This window comes from Oncorhynchus gorbuscha, linkage group LG17 (genome assembly GCF_021184085.1).
Source record: "Oncorhynchus gorbuscha isolate QuinsamMale2020 ecotype Even-year linkage group LG17, OgorEven_v1.0, whole genome shotgun sequence".
NCBI classification, from domain to species: Eukaryota; Metazoa; Chordata; class Actinopteri; order Salmoniformes; family Salmonidae; genus Oncorhynchus; species Oncorhynchus gorbuscha.
Window position 1 is genome coordinate 7,827,004 of NC_060189.1, and position 16,618 is coordinate 7,843,621.

Here is a 16,618-nt window from a genome sequence, read left to right on the forward strand (position 1 = left end):
ATAATAAGTGCCATGGGATCTTTAGTGACCACAGAGAGGCAGGACACCCGTAAGACGGCACCCTACAATGTCCCAAATCACTGCCCTGGGGCATTGGGATATTTGCTTTTAGACCAGAGGAAAGAGTGCCTCCTACTGGCCCTCATCCAGGAACCGACCAGGACCAACCCTGCTTAGATTCAGAGGCAACCAGCAGTGGGATGCAGGGTGGTCTGCTGCTGGCTAAAAATGAGGCACTTTGGTGTACTGTGGTATTGGCTGGTCATATTATGATACTGTCTGGTTATATTATGATACTGTCTGGTTGTGATACTGTCTGGTTTTGTTATGATACTGGCTGGTTATATTATGATACTGTCTGGTTATATTATGATACTGTCTGGTTGTGATACTGTCTGGTTATGTTATGATACTGGCTGGTTATATTATGATACTGGCTGTATATATTATGATACTGAATGGTTATGTTATGATACTGGCTGGTCATGTTATGATACTGGCTGGTTATATTATGATACTGGCTGTATATATTATGATACTGTCTGGTTATATTATGATACTGTCTGGTTGTGATACTGTCTGGTTATGTTATGATACTGGCTGGTTATGTTATGATACTGGCTGGTTATATTATGATACTGTCTGGTTATATTATGATACTGTCTGGTTGTGATACTGTCTGGTTATGTTATGATACTGGCTGGTTATATTATGATACTGGCTGTATATATTATGATACTGAATGGTTATGTTATGATACTGGCTGGTCATGTTATGATACTGGCTGGTTATATTATGATACTGGCTGGTTATGATACTGGCTGGTTATGATACTGGCTGGTTATGATACTGGCTGGTTATGATACTGGCTGGTTATGTTACGATACTGGCTGGTCATGTTATGATACTGGCTGGTTATGTTATGATACTGGCTGGTTATATTATGATACTGGCTGGTTATGTTATGATACTGGCTGGTCATGTTATGATACTGGCTGGTTATGTTATGATACTGGCTGGTTATGTTATGATACTGGCTGGTCATGTTATGATACTGGCTGGTTATGTTATGATACTGGCTGGTTATATTATGATACTGTCTGGTTATGTTATGATACTGGCTGGTCATGTTATGATACTGGCTGGTTATGTTATGATACTGGCTGGTTATGTTATGATACTGGCTGTTTATATTATGATACTGGCTGGTTGTGATACTGTCTGGTTATATTATGATACTGGCTGTTTATATTATGAAACTGGCTGTTTATATTATGATACTGTCTGGTTATATTATGATACTGTCTGGTTGTGATACTGTCTGGTTATATTATGATACTGTCTGATTGTGATACTGTCTGGTTATATTATGAAACTGGCTGTTTATATTATGATACTGTCTGGTTATATTATGATACTGTCTGGTTATGATACTGGCTGTTTATATTATGATACTGGCTGGTTGTGATACTGTCTGGTTATATTATGATACTGGCTGTTTATATTATGAAACTGGCTGTTTATATTATGATACTGTCTGGTTATGTTATGATACTGTCTGGTTATGTTATGATACTGGCTGGTTATGATACTGTCTGGTTATATTATGATACTGTCTGGTTATGATACTGGCTGGTTATGTTATGATACTGGCTGGTTATGATACTGGCTGGTTATGTTATGATACTGGCTGGTTATATTATGATACTGGCTGGTCATGTTATGATACTGGCTGGTTATATTATGATACTGGCTGGTTATATTATGATACTGGCTGGTTATATTATGATACTGGCTGGTTATGTTATGATACTGTCTGGTTATATTATGATACTGGCTGGTTATATTATGATACTGGCTGGTTATGTTATGATACTGTCTGGTTATGATACTGGCTGGTTATGTTATGATACTGGCTGGTCATGTTATGATACTGGCTGGTTATGTTACGATACTGGCTGGTTATATTATGATACTAGCTGGATATGATACTGGCTGGTTATGATACTGGCTGGTTATATTATGATACTGGCTGGTTATGTTATGATACTGGCTGTTTATATTATGATACTGGCTGGTTATATTATGATACTGGCTGGTTATGATACTGGCTGGTCATGTTATGATACTGGCTGTTCATATTATGAAACTGGCTGTTTATATTATGATACTGGCTTGTTATATTATGATACTGGCTGGTCATGTTATGATACTGGCTGGTTATGATACTGGCTGGTCATGTTATGATACTGACTGTTTATAATATGAAACTGGCTGTTTATATTATGATACTGGCTGGTTATATTCTGATACTGGCTGGTTATGTTATGATACTGGCTGGTCATGTTATGATACTGGCTGGTTATGTTATGATACTGGCTGGTTATGATACTGGCTGGTCATGTTATGATACTGACTGTTTATAATATGAAACTGGCTGTTTATATTATGATACTGGCTGGTTATATTCTGATACTGGCTGGTTATGTTATGATACTGGCTGGTCATGTTATGATACTGGCTGGTTATGTTATGATACTGGCTGGTTATGATACTGGCTGGTCATGTTATGATACTGACTGTTTATAATATGAAACTGGCTGTTTATATTATGATACTGGCTGGTTATATTCTGATACTGGCTGGTTATGTTATGATACTGGCTGGTCATGTTATGATACTGAATGGTTATGTTATGATACTGTCTGGTCATGTTATGATACTGGCTGATTATATTATGATACTGGCTGGTTATGTTATGATACTGGCTGGTTATGTTATGATATTGTCTGGTCAGGTTGTGATACTGGCTGGTTATGATACTGGCTGGTTATGTTATGATACTGTCTGGTTATATTATGATACTGGCAGGTTATATTATGATACTGGCTGGTCATGTTATGATACTGGCTGGTTATGTTATGATACTGGCTGGTTATGTTATGATACTGTCTGGTTATATTATGATACTGGCTGGTTATATTATGATACTGGCTGGTCATGTTATGATACTGGCTGGTCATGTTATGATACTGAATGGTTATGTTATGATACTGTCTGGTTATGTTATGATACTGGCTGGTTATATTATGATACTGGCTGGTCATGTTATGATACTGGCTGGTTATGTTATGATACTGGCTGGTTATGTTATGATACTGCCCGGATCTGGTTATGATACTGGCTGGTTATGTTATGATACTGGCTGGTTATATTATGATACTGGCTGGTCAGGTTATGATACTGGCTGGTTATGTTGTGTGACAGTTCCACACCTATCCTATTATATTGAGGAAGGAATAAGGACATTTTTATAAGGACATATTTTTTTTACAACTGAAATATTGATTTGTGGATGGATGAACCCAACACATGAGTGACTGTACTACTGATTAACATGAACAGTCCACCACATAGTGTATCTTCTGGATTTATAGGTCAAGATATTTTTCCTGATGATATTCCGCACAAAAAATATTCTATGAGTGCTGATTTGTTTTGTATGGACAGTTTCTGTTGCTTGGTGAGACATACTGCAAACAGGGCTTTCCTGTGACGACGTTAGCTAAGAGCCAGTGGTGGTGAGAGTCAGGCAGGCTCAGGTTGTCATTTCAGAAAGAGACTGCATTTAGTAGAGGTCTGAACACAGGAGGAACACACACACACACACACTTACACACACACACACACTTACACACACACACACACACACACACACACACACACACACACACACACACACACACACACACACACACACACACACACACACACACACACACACACACACACACACACACACACACACACACACACACTCACTCACTCACTCACTCACTCACTCACTCACTCACTCACTCACTCACTCACTCACTCACTCACTCCACTGCTATTTCCACTCTCCCTTCCACAGATGGGAACATTAGTAGGAAAGGAGGTGATGACCTGCTGTCACCAGCCTTATTCTGTTCACACTATCCGGCTCTCACAGCCAGATGAGCCAGTGTAAGATGGAATAGAGCTTCAGTCTGAGGCTCTGACAGTGTGCTGCCCAGACCGCTGATTACCCCTTCATGAACCTTGACCCTCATTACTCTGGCTCTCTCTCAGCCCATCAGACAGACTAAAACCATTTTGGTTCCTGTATTAATTTGTGTCCTCAGATCTCCAACAGACAGACACATTGGGGTTGACTTAGCCTCGTCCCTAGGCTAGGGTTGGCCAAATAATTGACTATTAGGCAATTTGTGTGACACACCCCAGTAACACCGGAACACTTGGTGAAAAACCTTTACACAAAGACAGACGTTTTGGCTGCGATCCATTTAGAGCATATTGGGTGCCCTCAGACCTCTCCAAACGGGACAAATTGAGGTTGACTCCAATGTTTGACTAAGGCTAGGGGGACTTAGTTTTGGGACGCACTCTAGTAAAAACACATTGGGATCATCAGCCTCCAGGCAGATGGTAGGTACATCATAGAGAAAGGGATTAATCCTCTCGGACAGCCATCTACCTTTGATTGTGGCTTTAATCCTGGCCCACTGGCAGACTGGCAGACTGGCAGGCCCTGTCTAATACTGCTCCAAAGCTGTGGGGGTGGGCAGGGTGGGTGAGGGGTTGGGGTGGGGGGACAGGGCGGGGGGGCAGGATGAGGGGACAGGGTGGCGGATGGGGCGGTGGGGATGGGGTGAGGGGGACGGGGTGAAGGGGAGTAGATCCCTCCTCCAGGTGCCACCCGCGGGATAACCCTGCCTCACTTCCCCTCACCCAACCATTGTATTACATCACCCTCTCCTTCCCTAATCTAGAACTGCCCTCATAAAGACTTGGGGAGCTACAATAGAATATACACTTTAATCTGACTGGATTCTAATTTAGCCACAGTAAGGCTTTCCTCAGACAATATTGTGATTTTCAGTTAAGGACATCTAAAGGAAATACATACCACTTTGTTTTATACATAGGCATATGTCTACATTCGTATTCGTTGTTGTGTGTGTGTGTAAATTTGTATGACATACCACTATGCCAGGAGAGAAACAGATCAATATGAACTTGAACAGACCGATAAACGTCTTTCAAAAGGGTATCCCCCATCATTCACATTGTGATGCAGAAGGAAAAACATCGAGTGATACAAACAGATCCAGTAGTGTCTTCAACATCGTTGATATACAAACACTACACAGGGGAGAGCCTTGTTCGCTCCTGTAGGTTGCCAGAAAATAGAATTCTTAAGAAGGGCTTCATCCTGTTGTGTAGTAGACTAGCTAGGTGGAACAGAACAGAGTGCACAGTGCAATCCCTTGAGGGGAAATAGAAGAGAATGCTCCACCACCAGTATCCACCAGAGATACCTTGCCCCGGTCTGTTCTTGGGTCAGTAGAAAACCCCCTAACAAATCGCTAACGTGCTCCGAGACAAAGCAGTCCAGGTTGAAACAGATCTGAAATCTGTCTCTTCTTGCATCCATGTTTTTGGCCCTGTTTCCTATCATGAGTCAAAACAGTGCGAGGAGTGTTTGAGAAGTAAATATAGGTCACAGTCCTCTTTATGTATATATTTTTCTTTCCATCCCATGCCAGGTGCATGAATAATTGAAAGAGGTTTTCCCCCGTGACGGCTGCAGTCAGGAGCCCCAGGTTAAAATGTAGAGACAGTATTTTTCCCTCCCTCTCCTCTCTCTCCTCCTTCCCTCCCTCCTTTTCCCTCCTTCTCATCCTCCCCTATCTCTTCTTTGACGGCTGCAGAAAATCCCCAGTCAAAATGTAGAGGCACTTTCCACCCTCCCTCCCTCCCTCCCTCCCCCTCCCTCCCTCCCTCCCTCCCCCTCCCTCCCTTCCTCCCTCCCTCCCTCCCTCGCTTCCTCCCTCCCTCGCTTCCTCCCTCCCTCCCTCCCTCCCTCCATCCCTCCCTCCCTCCATCCCTCCATCCCTCCCTCCCTCCCTCCCTCCATCCCTCCATCCCTCCCTCCCTCGCTTCCTTCTCTCCACCTCTACATCTTCTTTGATGATTACACTGTCTGCTTTTAAAAGACAGAGAAGGCTGATAATAACAATGCTGATTGTATTCAACCAGCTTCTTGTTTAGCTATTTGGGAAAAGGGAGTGGGAAGATGTGACTTCACATTGTTTTGTGACTTTGTGATCCAAATCCCTCTCTGACCCAGTCTGCCTTCAGAGCCAAATATTGTGGAATGTTGCAGATAGGAATGTCACAAATAGACCGGCTGTGATTCCTTGTTCCGCTTGTCATCTATTTCTATCTACCCGTTGAACTTTGACCGGTAGACCGGGACACTCTTCTACAATAGAAGTCTCTATTCTTTGCTAGCGAATCTCCATCTCTTCTCTGTGTTACAATTCCATCTGTTTCTGTTATTTTTCTCCTGAATAGACGGATCCCTCTCTTCTCTTGGATCCCTCTCTTCTCTTGGATCCTCTCTTCTCTTGGATCCCTCTCGTCTCTTGGATCCCTCTCTTCTCTTGGATTCCTCTCTTCTCTTGGATTCCTCTCATCTCTTGGATCCCTCTCTTGGATCCCTCTCTTCTCTTGGATTCCCCTCTTCTCTTGGATCCCTCTCTTGGATTCCCCTCTTCTCTTGGATTCTTCTCTCCTCTTGGATCCCTCTCTTGGATTCCTCTCTTCTCTTGGATCCCTCTCTTCTCTTGGATCCCTCTCTTCTCTTGGATCCCTCTCTTCTCTTGGATTCCCCTCTTCTCTTGGATCCCTCTCTTGGATTCCCCTCTTCTCTTGGATTCTTCTCTTCTCTTGGATCCCTCTCTTGGATTCCTCTCTTCTCTTGGATCCCTCTCTTCTCTTGGATCCCTCTCTTCTCTTGGATTCCCCTCTTCTCTTGGATTCTTCTCATCTCTTGGATCCCTCTCTTGGATTCCTCTCTTCTCTTGGATCCCTCTCTTCTCTTGGATTCCTCTCTTCTCTTGGATCCCTCTCTTCTCTTGGATCCCTCTCTACTCTTGGATCCCTCTCGTCTCTTGGACACCTCTCTTCTCTTGGATCCCTCTCTTCTCTTGGATCCCTCTCTTCTCTTGGATCCCTCTCTTCTCTTGGATCACTCTCTTCTCTTGGATCCCTCTCTTCTCTTGGATCCCTCTCTTCTCTTGGATTCTTCTCTTGGATTCTTCTCTTGGATCCCTCTCTTCTCTTGGATCCCTCTCTTCTCTTGGATCCCTCTCTTCTCTTGGATCCCTCTCTTCTCTTGGATCCCTCTCTTCTCTTGGATCCCTCTCTTCTCTTGGATCCCTCTCTTCTCTTGGATCCCTCTCTTCTCTTGGATCCCTCTCTTCTCTTGGATTCTTCTCTTGGATTCCTCTCTTCTCTTGGATTCTTCTCTTGGATCCCTCTCTTCTCTTGGATCCCTCTCTTCTCTTGGATCCCTCTCTTCTCTTGGATCCCTCTCTTCTCTTGGATCCCTCTCTTCTCTTGGATTCTTCTCTTGGATCCCTCTCTTCTCTTGGATCCCTCTCTTCTCTTGGATCCCTCTCTTCTCTTGGATCCCTCTCTTCTCTTGGATCCTCTCTTCTCTTGGATCCCTCTCTTCTCTTGGATCCCTCTTCTTCTCTTGGATCCCTCTCTTCTCTTGGATTCTTCTCTTGGATCCCTCTCTTCTCTTGGATCCCTCTCTTCTCTTGGATCCCTCTCTTCTCTTGGATCCCTCTCTTCTCTTGGATTCCTCTCTTCTCTTGGATCCCTCTCTTCTCTTGGATTCCTCTCTTCTCTTGGATCCCTCTCTTCTCTTGGATCCCTCTCTTCTCTTGGATTCTACTCTTCGCATCTCTTGGATCCCTCTCTTCTCTTTGATTCTTCTCTTGGATCCCTCTCTTCTCTTGGATCCCTCTCTTCTCTTGGATTCCTCTCTTCTCTTGGATCCCTCTCATCTCTTGGATCCCTCTCTTGGATTCCTCTCTTCTCTTGGATTCCTCTCTTCTCTTGGATCCCTCTCTTCTCTTGGATCCCTCTCTTCTCTTGGATTCTTCTCTTGGATTCTTCTCTCTTCTCTTGGATCCCTCTCATCTCTTGGATCCCTCTCTTCTCTTGGATCCCTCTCTTCTCTTGGATCCCTCTCTTCTCTTGGATCTCTTCTCTTGGATTCCTCTCTTCTCTTGGATCCTCTCTTCTCTTGGATCCCTCTCATCTCTTGGATCCTCTCTTCTCTTCTCTTCTTGGATTCCTCTCTTCTCTTGGATCCCTCTCTTCTCTTGGATCCCTCTCTTCTCTTGGATTCCTCTCTTCTCTTGGATCCCTCTCTTCTCTTGGATCCCTCTCTTCTCTTGGATCCCTCTCTTCTCTTGGATCCCTCTCTTCTCTTGGATTCCTCTCTTCTCTTGGATCCCTCTCTTCTCTTGGATCCCTCTCTGCTCTTGGATTCCTCTCTTCTCTTGGATCCCTCTCTTCTGTTCGATCCCTCTCTACTCTTGGATCCCTCTCTACTCTTGGATCCCTCTCTACTCTTGGATCCCTCTCTTCTCTTGGATCCCTCTCTTCTCTTGGATCCCTCTCTTCTCTTGGATTCCTCTCTTCTCTTGGATTCCTCTCTTCTCTTGGATTCCTCTCTTCTCTTGGATTCCTCTCTTCTCTTGGACACCTCTCTTTGAAACCTGAGAAACTCTATATTTTTACTCTTTACTCTATATTTATTCATTTCCATTCAGTTCCTCTCGTATCATTGGCTCTTTTTGGATTATTATTCTGACAGGAAGGTTTCTAACAGCAGGCTAGAAGAGCTGAAAAACAACACAGCTTCTTACTTACTACATCTCATTTCCTTCTACTAGCTGCAACCTAGCTTCTTCCTTGTTTCCCTTTATGCCCTTCCTTTCTGGTGATCATAGGCTGTCTCTCTCTCTCTCCTTTCTCTCTCTCTCTCTCCTTTCTCTCTCTCCTTTCTCTCTCTCTCTCTCCTTTCTCTCTCCTTTCTCTCTCCTTTCTCTCTGCTTTCTCTCGCTCACTCTCTCTCGCTCACTCTCTCTCGCTCACTCTCTCTCGCTCACTCTCTCTCGCTCACTCTCTCTCGCTCACTCTCTGTGTCCTCTTTAGGCAAGAGGGAGGATCTGTGCTTTGAAAGAGGCCCAACCCCCTCTGCTCTCACTCGTCCACAGTCAGTGAAAGGCCGGGCCGGGGAACTCTGTCCAAGGCATTATCCAAACACTCACACGCACAAACTCTCTCTCTCTCTCTCTCTCGTACACACACACACAGTTTCTCTCTCTCGTACACACACACACAGTTTCTCTCTCACACACACACACACACACACACACACACACACACACACACACACACACACACACACACACACACACACACACACACACACACACACACACACACACACACACACACACACACACACACACACACACACACACACACACACACACACACACACACACACACACACACAGTCTCTGCTGCCAGAGCTCCACTTACAGCTCAAGCCTCTCAAATCTGTTTTTCTTGTTGAGATCAGCACACGGTTTAACGCCACACAGCTGCAACTGGAGAGAGGAGAGAGGAGAGAGGAGAAGAGGAGCAAGAACCTGTGTTTTGAACTTCTCCCGGACGTTCACCCTCTAATCTTTTGGAGTTTGTCCTCAGGACCATTCAAAGAAAAGGAGGGTCTGAGTTCACGTGACATAATCATAGTGAATGGGCTGCCATGTTAACTGACACGGGTAGCCTGACCCGGGAAAACTGGATGTTGAATAGAGGAAGAGCCTCGGTGGTAGAAAGCAACCGAAAGTAAGGTGAACTCAGCGGGAGGAGAGAGAGGGAACAAGAGAGGAGGGAGTGGAGGAGCACGGTGGAAGTCCAGAATGGAGGACGGGTTCTCCAGCTACAGCAGCCTCTATGACACCTCTTCGCTGCTGCAGTTCTGTAACGGTAAAACTAACCTCCTTCTGTTCAACAATCTGTCTGTGTGCTTAGACATGAGATGTCACTACTGCTACACCGAAGAGGTAGTCCCTGCCGGCAGGGCTGTTATTGCAGCCATGAGGCTATTAATAGAGCTCAAACTTGACTTAAGGCTTTGATGAAAGTGAATGTTTATCCTTGGTGCTGAGAAGAAGATGTCTTGTGTAGAAGACATAGATGGGATTGTAGGCTATAACATAGACCAAATTCAGACATAGCTTGGAACAATATTACAATTTAGAGTTTAACCATGCAGAGCCGTAAAAAAAAATATATATATAATTCAAAACCGTCTGAGGAAATGTTTCTGCCAAGAATCTGGGTCGAAGGATTGTCAACACCCTCTGCAAAAATGTCAACCGGCAGGGAAAAAAAGCTAAACATATGGATGAGGAAAAGGATAAGATGTCTGATGTTACACCGCTGGTTTCCATTTCAGTTTGGTCTGTGGCTCTTGTGTTCTTATAAAGCATTGTGATGTGCTGATTGTCATCAGCTCGTATGCTGGACAGTTCAAGTGTGAGGATGGCTGGAGACAGGAAGTGGAATTGGGGTTGCAGGTTATTAGTAGTGTGTGTGTGAAGGTGCATGACACATCACTTTGTCACAACCAATCAATCTCTCTTATCAACACAGCCTGACGTCTGCCCAGATACAGGAGACACTGTCTGACATACTTACTTAAAGCCCTGCTGAGCCAAAGGGAGTATATTGCCTCTAGACGCTGTTCTTGTTTTAATGTTGCATTTCGCCCACTAATGGCTAAGGTCAGGATATGGATAGGGAAACTGATCCTAGATCTGAAGCCTGGAGCAAAATAATCAGAATACTCAAACCTCATCTAAGGATGTGGTTGGTTAATGAGTTATAGAAGGTTGACGTTATAGAACTGAATTACCATTGTTGGGAAATGCTCCTGATAGTGTGCTGTGTGGTGTGCGGGACTTGATAATGCCAAAGAGTAACTCAGGCATGCTGGGTAACCTGAAAAACAGGTGTCAAGCTGGATCAACAGAAGTAAAGCTTCCTCCTCCGAAGATGACGTTGACCTTTTACACGGTTAATAATGATCCTGTAATCTGACTGAAAGAAGAAAAGTTACTACAATGTGACATACTGATTACTTGCTGTCACTAAATGGATGTTTAATAATTCACACACATACAGAAGTATTGGGTCAAATAAATACAAGAGTCAACATTCAAAACCACCAAAACCACCTGTCAAACACAAAAAGATATTGACTAAAGTCTCTGGGTTTTGAATGTTCTCAAGTCTCCCAATTGGCACAGAACCACACCCTAGTCTGACGTGGTTGTCATTTTCTCATTTTGTAGTGGGCCATGACACTGCTGTGTAAGTGAAAAGCTTGCGAGCGCTTCAAAACACTGCCTCACGCAGTTGGTAATTACTTCAGAAAGTCCTGTTCCCTCTTACAAGCCAGAAGACGAAACATGCCAAGCTGTTGTGAATCTGTTGCCAGGGATTTTCCAATGTTCTCTCACTGAGACTGTCATACTGACTGGGGGGCTTGGTTCATATCAGGCGAGAGGGCCTCATTGTTCCAACTACACACTCATTGGGTAAGTGTGTAGTGTGGAGGCTCTGAGATCACCTAATGGTGCGCTGGCCAGCTGTGGAACTGCCTGTAAAAGTGATGTCATTTTGTTCTTGAACGCTTTGTGTGTTAGTGATCAGCCAACCAGAATAATGGCAGGGGGACTGGGTCAGCGACTCGGCAAACTACAAAAGCACACTTTTGTCCTGAGGAGATGGGCTGCTAAGGGAAATTAGCCCCATTAGTAGTGCAGTAGTCCAATTATCAGGGAACTGTATTCCTAGAAGACGATCTACGGTATTGAATGTATCAAATCAAATCAAATGTATCCTCCACACCTCAAGATGGATTAAAGATGTTTTGTTGTTGTTGTTGCTGTTACTATCCCTTGGTGTCTGACTTAATACTGACAGTGGATGAGCTGGTCGTATTCACTTAGTGTTGTTATGAATGATCAGCCAATAGAAAACGAACTGGTAAATCCAGAGAATTCGCTGTCTTTCCCTGGCAACAAGATGGACGTTCCTTCAGATTTCACCAGACATCCTTGTCACTGCCCTACATCCCCTCTCCTCTAGGGCCTGCAGTGCTGGCACTACCCACAGCGTCACCAATGTCGCCAAGAGATCGGTACTTGGCACACCAACAGAGCGGCACAGTTCCCTCCCCCCTTTTGGTTTATGTAAAGCCTTTAATGCAAGCACATGCAACGGGATTAGGGTTAGCAACAAACCAACAAAAACAGACAGACAGACAGACAGAAGGTGGAGGGCAGGTCAGGTTGAAGAAACCTGTTTGGGCTGTTAAGGCACCATCAGGATGTTCTAATTTAACCTCCCTTATTTTGCTCCTCTTCGGAGATGGGTTCACGGCTAATGTTCTGCGATGTCGCTTCTGTTGTACAATACGAAGCCATAAACTGCTCTGCTCCCGAGGTCTGTGGAGTGTCTTGTCTGAAGCTGTAGACTTGTGTTGCTGCTGAGTGGCTGTAGCTGCCCTCATTGTTGCCAGTTCAGAAATGATACTACCTATGTAATGGCAACCGTCTGATCGGCATGTGATGTATGAATCATCTGCTTTTATAAAACAATGTACGCTATCTAGCAGTGGTAATTTTGGAGCTCTTTATTAAATTTAGTGTATTCTTAGTAGTTTTGTCAAAAATATTAAGTCTTAGTCACATTTTTGTCTTTTGAATAAGGATTTGATCTAGTCATTTTCAAAATGACGAAAGCAGTGCATCTCCATCACTATGGGATGCACCTCCGTCACTATGGGATGCACCTCTGTCACTATTGAATGCACCTCCGTCCCTGTGGGATGCACCTCCATCACTATGGGATCTCCATCACTATGGGATGCACCTCCGTCACTATGGGATGCACCTCTGTCACTATTGAATGCACCTCCGTCCCTGTGGGATGCACCTCCATCACTATGGGATGCACCTCCATCACTATGGGATGCACCTCCGTCACTATGGGATGCAACCTCCGTCACTATGGGATGCATGGGATGCCTCCGTCACTATGGGATGCACCTCACCTCCAACGTCACTATGGGATGCACCTCCGTCACTATGGGATGCACCTCCGTCACTATGGGATGCACCTCCATCACTATGGGATGCACCTCCGTCACTATGGGATGCACCTCCGTCACTATGGGATGCACCTCCGTCACTATGGGATGCACCTCCGTCACTATGGGATGCACCTCCGTCACTATGGGATGCACCTCCGTCACTATGGGATGCACCTCTGTCACTGGGATGCATGTCACTATGGGATGCACCTCCGTCACTATGGGATGCACCTCCGTCACTATGGGATGCACCTCCGTCACTATGGGATGCACCTCCGTCACTATGGGATGCACCTCCGTCACTATGGGATGCACCTCCGTCACTATGGGATGCACCTCCGTCACTATGGGATGCACCTCCGTCACTATGGGATGCACCTCCGTCACTATGGGATGCACCTCCGTCACTATGGGATGCACCTCCGTCACTATGGGATGCACCTCCGTCACTATGGGATACCTCCGGGATGCACCTCCTATGGGATGCACCTCCGTCACTATGGGATGTCACTATGGGATGCACCTCCGTCACTATGGGATGCACCTCCGTCACTATGGGATGGGATGGGATGCACCTCCGTCACTATGGGATGGCTAAAGACTTTGGGATGCACCTCCGTCACTATGGGATGCAGCTATGGGATGCAACACTATGGGATTCCGCCTCACTATGGGATGCACCTCCGTCACTATGGGATGACTCCTAGTCACTAAATCTCGAGTCCCCTTGTGCTCGATGGCCGAGTCACCGATGGTTGAGTCACGAGTTCCTATGGCTGGTCCAAGTCCCAGTGCTCGAAACCTGGTCTAAGTCCCAGTGCTCGAAACCTGGTCCAAGTGTTCAAGTCTGAGTCATTAAATCAGAATAAAGTTATTTACCCAGTCAGATATAGTGTAGTGGAAATAAATTGTTTGCTATCCTTTTTCCTTTCGTTCTGTTGCCACCAAATGTTTGTATATAGGCTACTGATAATGTTACCATGGCTACGGTCAGTTGAAATACATTCTCAAATGTTGCAAATGGAAATGTCCTGAATAGAGCTTACATTATTTCTTATTCATCATGTCAGAGAGGCATGTTTCTTCTATCTGAACGTTCCAAAACGTTGCGTCCTGCTGAACGCATCCCCAGGTTGTTAGCTATAGCTAGCTAATGAGGTAACATGACAGAACAAGGTGTAGCCTAAACCTATGTCTAACGGTCCGGTCCCCAAGTAGCCTAGTTTTAGAATGCTTCCTGAATGTAAAATGCCGCCCGCCAAATGCATGTAAGAAAGAAGAAAGAAAAAAGTAGCAATGGTATTATAGGTCATATCTTTTGAACCGTAAGGGATAGAATTAAGCCGAGGAAAAGAAGGAGACATGGCTACATTGGTTACAGAATCTGTCTATGAAATGTAGTGGAGAAAGTGGGAGGGTTGAGTGACACTACAATTTAAAAAGACAGCCTACTTTTCCATACTTAGGGAGAGAAAAACAGAGCTAGACTATCGTTTTATTATTAAACTTAATGCCACTATTGTTAATCATTTCGTAAAGCGGCTTGTGTTTCTTAACCAGGCAAAGGGTAGCTAACTAGAAGGCTGGTGGTGACTGGTTAGCTACAGAGAAGCAAGAGAGTCGCCTGCACGATGTGTATAATTTGAGGCAGAGCCAGAGCGAAGCCTGTCTGCCCACACTCATTGCTTTGTCCCCCGCAGCTCACCAGCTGATGCAGGCTGTGTGTGCCGGGTGTGGCATATCCTTCCCACTGTCTGTTAACAGAACAGCACTGCTCATCTGTGCTGCTACTATTAATGGTGCTTATCACTGAAAATCTCTCAATCGTTCCAAAAACCCTTGTCCAGTCCACTTAGTAGCCAGATTTTAGTCACAGTTTAAGTCAACAGAAATGAAAAATGTATTTTGTTTAGTTACAGTTTTTTTCTGGGTTTGTTTAGTCAGACATAGGTGCGTCAATTGCCCCAGAAAAATGTGTTTTTGACGACAATTTTGGTCACTATTTTTGATGATGAAATGAACACAGCTACCTGTACCTTAATCCACAGTGTGATGATAATAGTCTCACTGAAAGGGCTTGGTTCATGGTAGTATGAAGCAGCACTGTGAATACATGGAGGGACTGGAAGGAAAAGTCAGATATTTTCTGATTCAATCCATAAGATCTTTGCCTGCGTTATTGAAATGTAATAACAGTATAATTCCTCAATGTGTGTAAGTGTTCAGTGAAATAGATACATTGGACAAGTTAACAGCTGTTTGATCAAACGTTGGGCAAGTCATTTCATGTTGTGTATCATACAGTACACGCAGAGAGAGCATGGCCATGTGTTTCCTTTCGTCGTAGAATTCTGCCTTTTCTTCCATCGACCCACGACGACCCTTATTCACTATGGAACACAGTGTAATCAACCCACGACGACCCTTATTCACTATGGAACACAGTGTCATCAACCCACAACGACCCTTATTCACTATGGAACACAGTGTCATCAACCCACGACGACCCTTATTCACTATGGAACACAGTGTCATCAACCCACGACGACCCTTATTCACTATGGAACACAGTGTCATCAACCTACGACGACCCTTATTCACTATGGAACACAGTGTCATCAACCTACGACAACCCTTATTCACTATGGACCACAGTGTCATCAACCCACGACGACCCTTAATTCACTATGGAACACAGTGTCATCAACCTACGACGACCCTTATTCACTATGGACCACAGTGTCATCAACCTACGACGACCCTTATTCACTATGGACCACAGTGTCATCAACCCACGACGACCCTTATTCACTATGGAACACAGTGTCATCAACCTACGACGACCCTTATTCACTATGGAACACAGTGTCATCAACCCACGACGACCCTTATTCACTATGGAACACAGTGTCATCAACCTACGACGACCCTTATTCACTATGGATCACAGTGTCATCAACCCACGACGACCCTTATTCACTATGGACCACAGTGTCATCAACCCACGACGACCCTTATTCACTATGGAACACAGTGTTATCAACCCACGATGACCCTTATTCACTATGGAACACAATGTCATCAACCCACCATGACCCTTATTCACTATGGAACACAGTGTTATCAACCCACGATGACCCTTATTCACTAATGAACACAGTGTCATCAACCCACGGGGCGGGGTGGCAGGGTAGCCTAGTGGTTAGAGCGTTGGACTAGTAACTGGAAGGTTGCAAGCTCAAACCCCGAGCTGACAAGGTACAAATCTGTCATTCTGCCCCTGAACAGGCAGTTAGCCCACTGTTCCTTGGCCATCATTGAAAATAAGAATTTGTTCTTAACTGACTTGCCTTGTTAAATAAAGGTTAAAAAATATATATTTTAAACTATGGAACACACAGAGAACAGTGTAAGGCATGGGCTAAATATACAGTTGAAGTCAGAAGTTTACATACATTTAGGTTGGAGTCAATAAAACTTGTTTTCAGCCACTCAACACATTTCTTGTTAACAAACTATAGTTTTGGCAAGTCGGTT

General features: G+C 44.6%; 1 protein-coding gene across 6 annotated transcripts in view; it reads left to right on the forward strand.

Moving 5' to 3' along the window:
* LOC124002169 (echinoderm microtubule-associated protein-like 1) overlaps positions 1 to 16,618 on the forward strand; it is a 103,172-nt gene that overhangs the window by 13,342 nt on the left and 73,212 nt on the right. For 2 of the 6 annotated variants that reach the window (XM_046309497.1, XM_046309498.1), the window contains exon 1: positions 9,312 to 9,906. The exons of 1 other annotated variant lie outside the window; for it this stretch is intronic. In XM_046309497.1, coding sequence (XP_046165453.1) covers positions 9,840 to 9,906 — 67 coding nt within the window. In that variant the 5' untranslated portion in view covers positions 9,312 to 9,839. Of the gene's footprint in view, positions 1 to 9,311; positions 9,907 to 16,618 lie in introns of those variants that run through there. 3 more of the 6 variants (XM_046309501.1, XM_046309502.1, XM_046309499.1) reach the window with 2 other exon arrangements.